This window comes from Cricetulus griseus, chromosome 8, assembly GCF_003668045.3.
Source record: "Cricetulus griseus strain 17A/GY chromosome 8, alternate assembly CriGri-PICRH-1.0, whole genome shotgun sequence".
In the NCBI taxonomy this organism is placed as follows: Eukaryota; Metazoa; Chordata; class Mammalia; order Rodentia; family Cricetidae; genus Cricetulus; species Cricetulus griseus.
In genome coordinates, this window is record NC_048601.1 from 47,026,130 (window position 1) to 47,041,007 (window position 14,878).

The 14,878-nt window shown below is 40.9% G+C and overlaps 1 protein-coding gene across 1 annotated transcript in view; it reads left to right on the forward strand.

The window, feature by feature from the left end:
* Tafa4 (TAFA chemokine like family member 4) overlaps nucleotides 1–14,188 on the forward strand; it is a 137,549-nt gene extending 123,361 nt beyond the window's left edge. The window contains exons 3-4 of the mRNA XM_035449032.1: nucleotides 13,444–13,568; nucleotides 14,114–14,188. Of these exons, the coding sequence (XP_035304923.1) occupies nucleotides 13,444–13,568; nucleotides 14,114–14,188 (200 nt within the window). The remainder of the gene's footprint in view (nucleotides 1–13,443; nucleotides 13,569–14,113) is intronic.
* Nucleotides 14,189–14,878: the final 690 nt, after the last annotated feature.

Below are 14,878 nucleotides of genomic sequence, written 5' to 3' on the forward strand. Positions count from 1 at the left end.
TGATAATAGTACCAAGGTTGGGAAACCGTGACTGTAAAGTCTCTAGTATATATACATGTATTTGTGAGTCTGTGTTTGGCAAGAAGGAATCACTTATATCATTAAAAACAAAAAACCCAAAGGGGACCAGAATGGATCTACATAGTAGCCTATTTAGGGCTATGTAAACTTGTGGAAGCAACAATACTAAGTTGCCAGCAAAATAAACAAATACAATTTCATTCTTTTGGGGGGAATGTTTTGAGGCAGGGTTTCTTTGTGGCTTTGAAGGCTGTCCTGGAACTAGCTCTTGTACATCAGGCTGGTCTCAAACTCCCAGAGATCCGCCTGCCTCTGCCTTCTGAGTGCTGGGATTAAAGGTGTGCGCCACCACTGCCCAGCACAAATACAATTTCTATAAGGTACTTTAGCTCTTTACTGCTCACATTAGTTAGGTGGGTTAAGCTGCTATGTTTTCTTTGCTAGAAAAGTCAAGGCATGGAATTCATAGCATCATTAGCAAAGAATACAGTGTGCATGTTGGAAAGGCAGCGATAAGTACAAGATTTTAAAATCTTGTTAAATCTCAGTGTGGAGTCTCTCTCTCTCTCTCTCATATATATATATATATATATATATATATATATATATATATATACTTCTAGGAAGATATTTTCAAAATCACCTCACCCATACTTTGAGGTTAAAGATAGATTTAAAGAAAAAACAGAAAGACAATAGGGTCCCATAGACTGGCACCCAAACATTATAGGCTATTGTCAATGCTGTTGGTTATCCTCCGGAACTTGACAGTAAGACCTTACAGCTGAAGATACTACATACTAGAACCGTAGAACATGGAGAAATATAGCTGGTACTCAACTGGAAGCTTCATCCCTACTACCTACTGTGAGTAGTGCTGCAGGGGCTATGTATGTTGCCAGAGAAGAAAGGTAATCAGCAATTTCACCCAAGTATGAACCCTGAAAGCTACAATCATAACACGCCTGTCAAGATGTGCCCACTGGTGCAATAGAGGCAGGCTCCATGAGATGAAACCCTTTCCTGACACTGTCAATGAGACCAAGAACCTGTCGCTATAGAGATCATGGGCCCTAGGAGAAAACCTACTACTATTATTTTGCTAAATGAATATGACGATAATGAGTTATTGATATACCCATAGATCAGTGCCTCTCTGAACCCTTATCAGAGAAGCTGCTTCTTACAGTACATTGATTGGCACAGAGACTGACAACTGGTCCACATGCAGACAATAAGAGACTTTGGAGTATTCAGTCATGAATGGGATGTACAGAGATAGCACAGTCCTCCAAGGCTCAGGATTCTATGTGGAAGAGGTAGTGTAAGAGCCAGAAATGGTAGATGAATACAAGGAAACAATGTTTTTCAGACACAGCTGTACATGTGTGATGGGGGAAGTCCTTCTGTGTATATGTTTGCCTTATTGGTTGATAAATAAAGCACTGTTGGCCATTAGGGAAGCGAGTTAGATGGGACTAGGATAGAAGGAGGATTTTGGGAAATGTAGGAAAGAGACAGAGTCACCATGTGATCCCAGGAAGATAGGACACTAAGGCTGGCATCCTCAGTGAGATTAGTCTTTATAAAATATATAGATTAGTAGTTATGGTTGATAGTTAAGACTGGGCTAGCATATAAGAAATCCTAGTCATTGGCTAACAGCATTGTAACTAACATAAGACTGTGTGTTGCTTGGGGGCCCTAGTGTGGTGGCGGGGCTCGGGCGGCCGGCGGAAAGGGTTATCATTACAAATGGTGTCCCCAGGTGGGCATGAACTGCCAACTTTTTTTTTTTTGATAGGAAAACTAAAACCATACATCCTTTATTTGAAGTCAACATCAAATTGGCTAAATTCTGATTCCTCAGAAAATCTTCTTATTCTCTTTCTCTTGTAGCAAAGCTGATGATGGTTCACTAAGTCTTTGTAGAGATCCGAAGTTCGTGTTTCACAGAAACTTGTCTATTGATGAAGTTGATGATGCTGGCCCAGCAAGTGGAACTGAGCATGGCAACAGGGTTTTCATGCTCAGAACCTTCACGTAATGACATTTATCTTTAGTGAAAACTTATACGTTCGAACTGCCAACTTTTTGACTCACAGAGACGGTATGAACAAGAGTTATACAAACTCAAGGCAGACAAAGTTTCAGTGTGGAGGAATGGAGGTGGGATGGAGTCTGACCCCAGTCACTTGGTTGCAGTTGATAGAAAGTTGGTTTTCATCAATGGTTTGACACCGGGTGTATTTACCACAATCCAGGGTAGGCCTTGTGCCCAGAGTATTTTGACAACGCAAACTGGACATGATGGCTTTTATTTTAAAACAATGAGATAGGAGAGAGAGTGAGAGAGAAAATAAATATAAAGTTGGGTCTGTAGGGAGGCAGGGGAAGATCTGGGCAGAGGTGGATAAACTTGATTAAAATATTTGATATAAAATTCTTAAAGAATTAATAAAACATTATTTTAAAGACAAAACAGAGACCTTAACACTGTATATACAACTAAACTAAGTCCGTGAGAGACCAACTCTTGAGAAGGCAGTGCTTTCTTTGTGCCAAAGTAAAACAGCTATTTAGTTGCTTGACACTATATGATGCACTAGCCACTAGCAAAGTCCAGGGGGCGCCACTGTCACGATTTTTCCTTTCTGTGTAAAACTGGAAGTTTATTATTACAATTTGAAGGTAAGGGTATTTATGAAGTGTTTTCCTAAACCAGGAAGGCATGAGGCTTTAAAAAGAATTGTACTTTAAAAATAGACATGACAGGGCATTTTCTTGTTTAGAGTAGATTGTGGTGTTCTCTAGCAGGAGTGGCGGACATGCCTCCCACAAGGCATTCTCCTGTGGAGAAATGGCCCAGGAAAGGGGGCAGATGTCATTGGCAGTTATTTTAGTAGAATCTAATGTCTGTGCCTTTGCTTCATTTCAGAGCTAGGCTCCAGCTGTTTCAGAAGTTCTGCTTTCTCCATGCCTATCTTCCTCTGAGGTCTGACCTCAGTCGGTTCTCACCTTTGCTGTGGGAATAATAGACAATTGTCAGTGCGGAAGGGCATCCGAGACTGGCACTTCGGTTTCTGCCCTGGCCCCTTTCTTTTTCTTCTCCTCAGGAACATTTGCTGCTAAGTCTTTCCCAGAGGATAATCTGTCACTAGGGTCCCTAAAGACTGTGTTCTCCTGTTAGATACAAATAGGATTTTTGTTTCTGCAAATGTAGCAATTTAAAATTCCGTAGTAGCTTGTTATTTTAATGCATAGCACTTTTTAAGCAAACAAAGGAAAACCAGTAAAAAAATTGTAAGAACTTTAATATTGTATTTTCTTTTACCCAAATCTTTAAAAAAGTGAATTTATGTATACATGCAGAATATTCAAATGTAACCCTTTTATTAATTTTTTCTATTTAAGACAAACAAATAAACAACGCAGGGGCCAATAAGATGTCTCTGAGGATAAAGAGGCTTGCCACAGCAACCTGATACTTGGTTCAATCCCTGGCACCCACATAAAGGGGGAAGGGGACAAAGTTGGCCTGTGAAATCTACATACATTTTATAACACCCCCCATCATACACATAATAATAAATATTTTAAAAGGTCAGCTCTAATGTATCAAAGAATTTACAATAAGGCCCAAAATTTCAGAAACCACTAGAAGAAACATAGAGGCAACACTTGAGGACATTGGTATGGGCAGTTTTTTTTTCTGGATAGCATTCTTAAAGCACAGGGAATAGAGACAAAAATTCACAAGTGGCAAAGGGAACTACGAACAGAGTGGAGACAGCACACTGAATGACAGGGAAGCTTTGCTAGTTAGTTATACACCAGATAGGATGAATATACAGAATCTATGAAGAGCTGAAAAAGAAAACCCTCAAATTAGATAAGTGATTTGAATATACAACACTCAATGAAGAACACATATAACCAACAAATACATGAAAAAAGTTCAGCATCAAGCTACTGGGAAAATGCAAATCAGAATTGTAAGGAGATACTATTGCATCCCAGCTAGAATGTACATTATCATAAAATTAAAAAATAAATGCTGGTAAGAATATGTAACAAAAACCAAACTGTAATACAGTGGAATGCAAATTAACAGAGCTACTGCAGAAAACAGTATTGGAGTTTCTTTTTATTTTATTAATTTTTATTTAATTGAAAAACAATCTTATTTTACATACCAATTCCAGTTCCCTCTCCCTCCCATTCTCCCATTTCTCCAACCATCCCAACCCCCATCCACTCCTCAGGGAGGGTGAAGCCTTCCATGGGGGATCATCAAAGTCTGTCACATCATCAAGGGCAGGACCTAGGCCCTCCCCTTTGTATCCAAGCTGAGAGAGTATCCCTCTATAGGGAATGGGCTCCCAAAGCCGTTTGTGCACTAGGGATAAATACTGGTTTCACTGACAGAGGCTCCATAGACTGCCCAAGCCCCCCAACTGATACCCATGTCAAGGGGCCTGGTTTGATCCTATGTTGGTTTCTGAGCTGTCAGATGGGGGTCCTTGAACTCCCACTTGCTCAGGTCAGCTGTTTCTGTGGGTTTCCCCAGCATAGTCTTGACCCTTCTGCTCATCACCCCTCCCTCTCTACAACTGGATTCCAGGAGTTCAGCTCAGTGTTTAGCTGTGGATCTCTGCCTCTACTTCCATCAGCTACTGAATAAAGGCTCTATGATGGCATTTAAGGTGGTCATCAATAGCATTATAGGGGAAGGGCATTTAAGGTAGACTCTCTACTATTGCTTAGATTCTTAGTTGAAGTCATCCTTGTGGATTCCTGGAGATTTCCCTACCTAGTGCCAGGTTTCTAGTTAAGCCTATAACAGCTCCCTCTGTTAAGGTATCTCCTTCCTTGCTTTCCTTCTCTGTACTTCCTAATACCTCATGTTCCCCCCCCCCTTCTCCCTTCCTCTTTCTCCTCCTCCCTCTTACTCCCTCCATGCTCCCAATTTACTCAGGAGATCTTGTCCCTTTCCCCTTGGGGGGGGCGTCCATGTATGTCTCTCATAGGATCTTACTTGTTTTCTAGTTTCTCTGAGGTTGTGGATTGTAGGCTGGTAATCCTTTGCCCTATGTCTAATATTCCCTTACGAGTGAGTACATACCATGCCTTTCTTTCTGTGTCTGGATTACATCATTCAGGATGGTTTCTTCTAGTTCCATCCATTTGCCTGCAGATTTTAAGATGTCATTTTTTTCTATTGAGAAGTATTCCTTTCTTTAAATATACCACATTTTCTTTATCCATTCTTTGGTTGAGAGACATCTAGGTTGCTTCCAGGTTCTGGCTATTACAAATAATGCTACTATGAACATAGTTGAACAGATGTTCTTGTTGTATGAATGTGCATCTTTTGGGTACATGCCTAAGAGTGGAATTGCTGGATCTTGTGGTAGACTGATTCCCATTTTCCTGAGGAACCTCCATACTGATTTCCAAATTGGCCTCACAAGTTTGCACTCCCACCAGCAATGGAGGAGTGTTCCCCTTTCTCCACATCCTCTCCAGCATAAACTGCAGTGGGTGTTTTTTATTTTAGCCATTCTGACAAGTGTAAGATGGTATCTCAGAGTTGTTTTGATTTGCATTTCCCTGAAGGCTAAGGATGTGAGCACTTTCTTAAGTGTCTTTCAGCCATTTGAGATTCTCTAGTTAGTTCTGTATCCCAGTTTTTAATTGGATTATTTGGTGTTTTGGTGACTAGATTCTTGAGTTCTTTGTATATTTCTTTGTATAGATCAGCTCTCTATCAGATGTGTATGGAAGTTTCTAAACTAGCTGAAATAGGTTTCTCTTTTGATCCACATATCCTAATCCTGGGTATAGCATGCAAAAAAAAAAATAAAGAAAAAGAAAAAAGAAAAAAGAAAAGAAAATCAGCACCCCAGAGAGGATCCTGTGTGTTCCTGTTACAGACACATTTCACCATAGCTAAGGTATGGAATTGGCCTGTGTGCCAATCAACACATGGAGATCACACAATAGATTCTTAATCAGAGAGGCATGGAATATGATTTGCAAGGCAATGGATGAAACTGGAGGTTGTGTTATGCCACCTAGAGAATCAGAGAAACATTCCATGCTCACTCTCACATATAGATACTAAAATATAATAAGAAAATTAGATCTTAAATAGAAGAGGGATTACTATGGACTGGGAAGAATGCTGGGAGATAGATTTAGAGTAAAATGAGAAGTAGGGTAGATGAACATGATTGATTCATGATGTTTGTGTATATGGGAATTATCAGAGTTGATCACTGCAGTACACATCCATTGAAATACTGTCAATATTAAAGCATTTATTTTCCCTACTTTCCCCCTTTTATTGAAAAGATTCTTTTTGCATACACTATATCCTGATTATAGTTTCTCTTTCCTCCTCTCCTCTCTGGATCTACTTTGTTTCTATCTCTCATTAGAAAAGTACAGGTTTCTAAGTGATAACAATGAAACATGACAAAATAAGACAGAGCAAAAGCTATCATCAAAGTTGGACATGACAATCCAACAGGAGGACAAGAGTCCTAAGAGAAGGCACAAGAGTCAGAGACCCACTTGTTCTCACAGTCAGGTGTCTCATAAAAATACTAAGCTAATAAATCTATATGCAGAGGACCTGGTGTAGACCCATGAAAACCTTAAAAATATACAAGGAGATAGAAATGTCAACCCTCTTTATTTGATTATTGTATGCATGTATCAAATCATTACACTCCACCTGACACAGCTACAATTAAAATTCTAAACACATTACAGTACATTCCAGAAGGCTGCTAGGCAGAGTCAGTGTAATACACCTCAAGTTTGGTACTTTCATCCTTAATTACCAACTTAGGGGAAAACTGTTTTTTATTTCTGGCTCCATCTGCCCTTTGCTGCTCCTGGGACAATCAGAAGAAGAAAAGTGGGTAAAGGTGCTTTGAAATGACAGAAGTTCCCTGCAGTTGCAGGGTGAGATCATAATGATATTTGGAACTTAAATAAAACCCTGAACTTTCTTAAGTTTCATGTCCATCCACCCCAGTTCAGTAGCAGTCTCTCTGACCATAAATAACCCATGTGGCAATGTACCATTTTCTATCATGGCATGCACTGATTTAAATAGAGAATGGTTAACCTAGATCACAAATCTACCTGACTCAGGTATAATTGCTGTTGATTGAGGCCATCAGCCAGTAGCCCAGAAACTGTGGCTACATAAGGATAGAAGAAAATCTGAGTCTTCTAGCAAGTTGTGAAATGATCCCATGTGTTCTCGTCACTCTGTATTGCCATGTCCTGATTAACACACTGACTTTTTGTATTATTATTGTTGTAATAAAAAAGTGGCTCTAGAGAGAAAGACACCATGTGACAGAGTTCAAGTGGAGTTTTTTTTTTTTTTTAATTAGGGAAAAAGATTGTAAAAAGGGAAAGTGGAAGGGGGAGACCAGCCTCAGCAGAGAGAGAAGGGAGACAGACAGAGAGAGGGAGAGAAAGAAGCAGACAGAGAGAGGGATTGGAGGTGGGCAGGGCCCTTTTTAAAAGGGAAATAGTGAACAGGTGGTGCTCTTAGTGGCAGCAGCTAAGGGCTTATCCTGTCAGAACTCCAAAGGCAGGCCAGTACAAATGCCTAAGTAGTGTCAGTTATATTGCTACCTTTTTTTAAAACAAGGATTTGTTTCTGGTGGACATTTCTAGTGTAAAGGAAGAGGTATATATTTAAGGGTAAGCATGTGGACTCTGATGTTAGATTGTGTGTTGCTCTAGTCCCTTTGTACTTCTGGACACTAGAGTTTTCAAGCTAGGTGAAAAAAAATATACCAACCTCCGCTTTGGAGAAAAATTTAAATGAGATAATACAGGAAAAGAATTAGCAAGGAGACTGGCAGTCAATGAGAAAAGTTGCCCTTAGCATATATGGAGCCTGAACTTTAAATTTTTACTTACTTTACATTGATGGTCTTTCTTAAAACAGTGAGAGAGTCTGTCCTGTTTTCTGTATATAATGCTATGTAATCTAGATGGATAATCAAGTGTTCCCTGTGCATCTTGCATGCCCTTTCTTCCCTTATACCTAACTGCTCCACTTTGCTGTGCTTAGTAGCTGTGGTGAGAGTGGGGCATCCTTCTCGTGTCCATTTAAGAGCATGCAAATTGGTACAGGAGACTGCTTCCTGAACATAACACCAGTAGCACAGACACTGAGATCCACAATTAATAAATGGGACCTCCAGAAACTGACAAGCTTCTGTAAGGCAAAGGACACAGTCAATAAGACAAAACAGCTGCCCACAGAATGGGAAAAGATATTCACCAACCCTACATCCCACAGAAGGCTGATCTCCAAAATTTACAAAGAACTCAAGAAGCTAGTTTTCAAAACACCAAATAATCCAATTAAAAAGTGGGGCACAGAACTAAGTAGGCAATTCTCAATAGAGGAATCTAAAATGGCTGAAAGACACATAAGAAAGTGTTCAACATCCTTAGCCATCAGGGAAATGCAAATCAAAACAATTCTGAGATACCATCTTACTCCTGTCAGAATGGCTAAAATCAAAAACACCAATGACAGTTTATGCTGGAGAGGATGTGGAGAAAGGGGAACACTCCTCCACTGCTGAAAAAAAGTACAGCCACTTTGGAATCAGTATGGCAGTTCCTCAGGAAAATGGGAATAGGTCTACCACAAGATCCAGCAATTCCACTCTTAGGCATATACCCAAAAGACGCATTCATACAACAAGGACATCTGTTCAATGATGTTCATAGCAACATTATTTGTAATAGCCAGAACCTGGAAGCAACCTAGATGCTCTTCAACTGAAGAATGGATAGAGAAAATGTGGAACATTTACACAATGGAGTACTACTCAGCAGAAAAACAAAACAATGGAATCTTGAAATTCACAGGCAAATGGATGGAACTCGAAGAAACCATTCTGAGTGAGGTAACCCAATCACAAAACGACAAATATGGTATGCACTCACTCATATATGGATTTTAGAAATAGAACAAAGGATTACCAGCCTACAATCCACACTGCCAGAGAAGCTAGGAAACAAGCTAAGAGAGATATACATGGTCCCCTGGAGAAGGGGAAGGGACAAGATCTCCTGAGCAAATTGGGAGCGTGGGGAGAAAGGAGAGTGAGCTAGGAGAATGAGAAGGGGAGGAGGGGAGAAGAGGATATGAGGGAGCAGGAAGGTTGAGTTGTGGGAAGAATAGAGGAGAGCAAGGTAAGAGATACTATAATACAAGGAGTCCTTATAGGTTTACAGAGAAATCAGGCCCTAGGGAAATGTCTGGAGATCTACAAAGATGACACTAGCTAACAATCTAAGCAACAGAGGAGAGGCTACCTTAAATGCCCTCCCCTGACAATGAGATTGATGACTAACTTATATGCCATCCTGGAGCCTTCATTCAGTAGCTGATGGAAGCAGACACCCACAACTAAACACTGAATTGAACTCCTGGAATCCAGTTGCAGAGAGGGAGGAGCGATGAGCAAAGGGGTCAAGACAACAGAAACAGCTGACCTGAACAAGGGGGAGCTAATGGACCCCTGACTGATAGCTGGGACACCAGCATGGGACTGATCCAGACCCCATGAATGTGGGTGACAGTGAGGAGGCCTCGGAAATCTATGGGGCCTCTTGTAGTAGATCAGTATTTATCCCTAGCATAAGGATGGTCTTTGGGAGCCCATTCCACACAAAGGGATACTTCCCAGCCTAGACACACAGGGATGGGCCTAGGCCCTATCCCAAAGGATATAATAGACTCTGGTGACCCCCTAAGGAAGGCCTCACCCTCCCTGGAGAGCAGAAAGGTTATGTGATAGGTAGCATTTTAGTTTTGGGGGGGGGGCAAGGAAGGAGGGAAGGGAGAGGGAACGGGATTGACATGCAAAACAATCTTGTTTCTAATTTAAATAAAAAATGGAAAAATTAAAACAAATGTCCCACAGCATAAACAAAAGAAATAAAAAGGGCACTGAGCTTTTCACCATGGTAACCCATGCCAGCTGTGACTGAAATCTCTGCCCTTCTTTCTGTTGAGATACATTCCTTCTTTACCTAATTTGTCGATAGTTACTATCATTAAAAGGTGTGAAACTTTGAAAATGCTTTTATATATCTACCAAAGTAATCATATGGTTTTTATCATTTATGTTCAGATTGTAGTGGATCACATTTGTTCATATTCAATCATCTTTATACTTGAGAGGTAACTCCCACTCGACCATGTTGTACAATTTCCTCAGTATCCTGTTGAATTTGATTTCTTAGTGTTTTTGAGGCTTTTTTGCATTTGTTTTTATGAAATATGTTAGCCTGTAATTTTCTTTACCTCTAGAAGTGTGACATGACATTGGCATGAGGCTAATACTGGCTTTACAAAATGTGTTTGTAACATTCTTCCTGCTTCATTTCTTTGTGAGAGTCTGAAGACAGTCAATATTGAATTCAGTAAAATTGGCAGGTAGAAAAATTTTAAAAATGAATTGAAAAAAATGGCTTGCATTTTTGCATATAGTAATAAAGAATTTTGAAAAGATTCCACTTATGATAGTGTGATAAAAACAAAATGCTTAGGAAATTTAAGCAAGGAGCCCAAAACTCAGCATTCTGAAAGCTGTGTTATGTTGCAGAAGGAAATTAAACAACATAGAGGTGAGTATTGTTGCCAAAAGTCCACAATGACCCACAGATCCCTTTCAATAACTTAGTGGCATTTTCATAGAAATGGGGAAAAAGTCCTAAAATTTATGTGAAGTCATAAAGAACACAAATAGATCAAGAGTTTGTAAGAAGAGGGCAACACTAGCGATACCACACCTCCTAATCCATGTACATCTCAAAGCTATAGTAATCATACAACAGTATAGGTGTGTCATAAAAGTAGACAAACAGAACAATGGAACAAGGTAGAAAGCCTAGTGCTAAACTTACATACATTTGATCAAGGCACCAGAAGTATTTGCTGAAGATTATGTCAGCTCTTCGATAGTGGTACTAGAAAAAGTAGATAGCTGCCAGCAAAAGACTCCCTCATACCATATAGCACAGACTACTCTGACATAAGAAACTGCAAAACTGAGAAGTGAACACAGGAAAACTACTGGCACTGGCAATGGCCTTTTTGGTATGATACTAAAAACACAGGCAACGAAACCAATCCAAACAAGTGGATGCCCAGCAACCCAAAAGCTCTGCAAAGTGAACAATGACCAGAAAGAAAGGGCAGCTGAGAGAATGTGAGAACTTGTTCCAGACCACATTTCTCTTTTTCTAAGATTTCTCCTTCCCACCCCCATGGTTATGTGTGCACATGAGCATAGGTGCTCATGGACGATAGAAGCAGGCATCACTCTCCTGTGCCTGGAGTTATAGGTAGTTGTGGGCTGCCCTACATGGGTGATGGAACTGAACAGCGAGTGCTTTTACCTCTCTCTAACCCAACAAATCCCATATCTATAAGGGGTTCACATCTGACCCATAAAGGGTTGAGCAAAGGATCTGAATATCTAATTTCTCAGAGAAGACATAGAGGCATCAAACAGTGTTCTACATCACTGCAGGACTTCCCTCTCATTAGAATGACTGTTATCAAAACCACAAGGGGATGTGGAGACACAGAGAATGGGGAACGCTCATATACTGTTGTCAGGAAAGTGAATTGGTACAGACACTATGGAAAGCAATATAGAAGTTCCTCAGAAAATAAGTTTATATATGCAGCAACCTTCCTTCTAGTCATAATCCATAGGGCATAAAATCAGCCCTACCTTTTTGTGTGGTGCTGGGGACCCAACTCAGAGTGTTACACAGGTAAATGGATGCTCTAAGCCACAGCCCCATCCTGGAAGTCAGTACCTATAAGGCTTCTTCTGTGCCACCATTTTCACTGAAGTAGCTGGGTGAGAACAACCCGGTCACTTCACTGAGAGAGAGAGAGAAGGATCATGTGGGCTATGATCATAGTAGACAAGTATTTGTTCACCCAAAGAGATCCTAATATCTGTGAAAACATGCATGAACCAGGAGGGCTGTATGCTACAGGAATAAGCTAGGAACCAAAGGGTAGAAGATCCCATGATCATATGCATATACAATTTTCAAAAAGTAGAATTCCTGTTAGTACAGAGAAGAATTGTGGTTTTCACAGATGGAGGGTTTGCTACGATTGGAAATGAAGTGCTGTTGTTCAAGGGGTGCCCATCTTCAGTTAGAAGGTGCACAGGTTTTGGGCATCTAATGATCAATGACTATGGATGAGTTAATTTATATGATTCTGCTATTATTGCACATTGTACATGCATACCAAGCTGTCATGTTCACCCTGATGTCATCTATTAAAGTCCTTACTTTAAAACACTAAAGAAATCTATGGACCACACATCTCTACAGCTCAGAAACTGGAATACAATTATCATCTCAAGGGGGGGGGCAGAATGGCAGCATCTACTTTGGGATGTTTCCTATGTAAACATTGCTGTTTGAACAAGAAAACAGGGTCAGTCTTTCTTAACTCATCAACACCTCAGTGTCAGCTCACTTCTGTCCCAGGTCATTGGCTGAATTCTTCTCCTCTGCAATTCAGCCAACCCATGAACCTACAGGACTAACCATCCCACACTTTGGTCTATGTTCAATTCCACAATCTACTGTGCTATTTTCTGCTTTATGAACATAAAACACAGTTTTATTGGTGAGGAATGGGGAATAATGAGTTCACAGGTGAACCGAACATCCCAGAATAATCGCATGTGGACTGTGAGGCAAGGCTGGGTCCTGTCACTTTCAGTTGTCTTTCACTACATGACAAATTGTGGCTCACCATTCAGCTAGCCACTGCAGTGGCCTATGGAGATGATGGCCATACGGGATGGGAGCTTTAACTTTTAGTGTAGATGTTCTTTGTTCATAGCCAAGAATAAGATTGAAATATCAACGCCTGCCACTGGAGCCTGCAACCAAAGAGGATGGCCATCACAGTATCTAGCATCTCCTGTAATAAAGGACTAGCTCAATATTTCTCCAAAGTTCACTATATCCTTTTGCATCTTTGGGCGAGTGTTTTTATGTCTGTCTCTTTGGAGAAACTGGGGCTAAGAGGAATTAGATGACAAGTCCAAGGTCAGAAAACAATGAAGGAACTCATTGAGGTTCAAATCAAGGCAGGTGCCCCACAAAGCATCGGCTCTCACCAATTCTATTACATCGGGTAGCTAGCTCCAAAAATGCACTTTCCATTGTATGTAGAGGCACAACTTATTTCTTTCAATGCAGTTATGCAGTCGTTTCAGAGCCATGTTTGTGCCCCTGGGCTAATCTGTATTCTGTTTTGCCACCCACATGTGGAGGAAGAAAGCATGGCACAAATACAATGTAACCTTTGTTTTCCAGCTTCCATTGTGATTGAGAAGTGGTGGTGCCACATGGATCCTTGCTTGGAAGGAGAGGACTGCAGAGTGCTCCCAGACTCCTCTGGTTGGTCCTGTAGCAGTGGCAATAAAGTCAAAACCACTAAGGCAAGTATGGACAAAAGGCAACTGTAATTTACAGCTGCAGGAGCTGTTAACTCAGGGGGGTTCCTGCTGTGTCTGGATCTCACCAGCAAGAGAACAACTTTGTTTTATGTTGATAAGCCTGCCAGGGCTGTGCTACACTGTGGCTTTAGCCTTTCAGGAAAAGTCCATTTGCCGATGTCGTTGCCATGTGTCAGGGCAGTGATTTGGTGGGTGAGCTCTTACTTTCAGCAGGGCCCCTAAATTCACTTCTGCTCCTTCATGAGTTCAATTTAAAGTAAAGGTTTCAGAGTCGACAGAGTGGTATGTCAAAGCAACATGGCAAGAATCCACGGCCAGAAGATTTACTTCGGTAGAAAAAACGTGCTGCCACAGAGATTAGAGACAGGCCAGTTGTGATTCCTACTCCAGTCTTCCACAGCTTCTCCCTAGTGGCTCTCCCATTCTGAATTTCTTTGAGTCTGAAGGGAAACATGAGCGATTCACTTTTTCAGTGAGAAAGCAAGCCTCTTTGTCTCCTTATGTCCACTCAATTCCTTGGATTTTAGAAATTCTCACTACCAAATCCTTCCATGCCTGCCTTCCAGGTGCCACCTGATACACCATCACATCCAGATGACTAATAGCTGGCTTCCTTCCAGTATATATTCCATTCAATAGCTATAAGAAACAGTATTTGTGAGATGTCAGCCCTTTAACTCAGGCCATCCTAAAACCTCTGAGCAGTTTCAGCCACCACATTGGCCCTTCATAGACAGTCCTGCAAGAGAGCCAGCCTTCTTTTTCTGCTCCTAACCTCCTCACCTTCTGTTGGTCCCTGTCACAGTGCCTGTGAGGTGGTTCTTGCTCTCATATGATACGCTGCCTCCCATTGCTTTCTAGTCAACTATTATTCTTCAGGGAATCCATCCTTGGTTGCATCTGTGTTCAGTGTCTGAGTGTTTATTGGCTCACATTTTACACAGATAGCTGTATTCCTTTGCTCCCTACCCATCGCTTCCTATGTAGTGTGGGATTTGTGAAGTCAGGTGCTTGTCTGTGTTTGCTTATCTTGGTAGGCTCAATCCAGCTGATGTCTCCATAGCTGTTGCTGAACTCCAATTAATGATAGGTCTTTCTGAGGTTATTGGAGTGAGATGGGTTGCAATGATGTCCATTCAAATTTTGCTATGAGAATATAATTTGTCCTTACTAGTGATGTTGTGATTACAATAACTTCTGCATTGACAGGACCTGTGCAGATTCCTCCAATCACAGATTAAAACACTGAAAGGTAATCACATCTCAACTAAACTTGCACAGTTTTCTTTTTG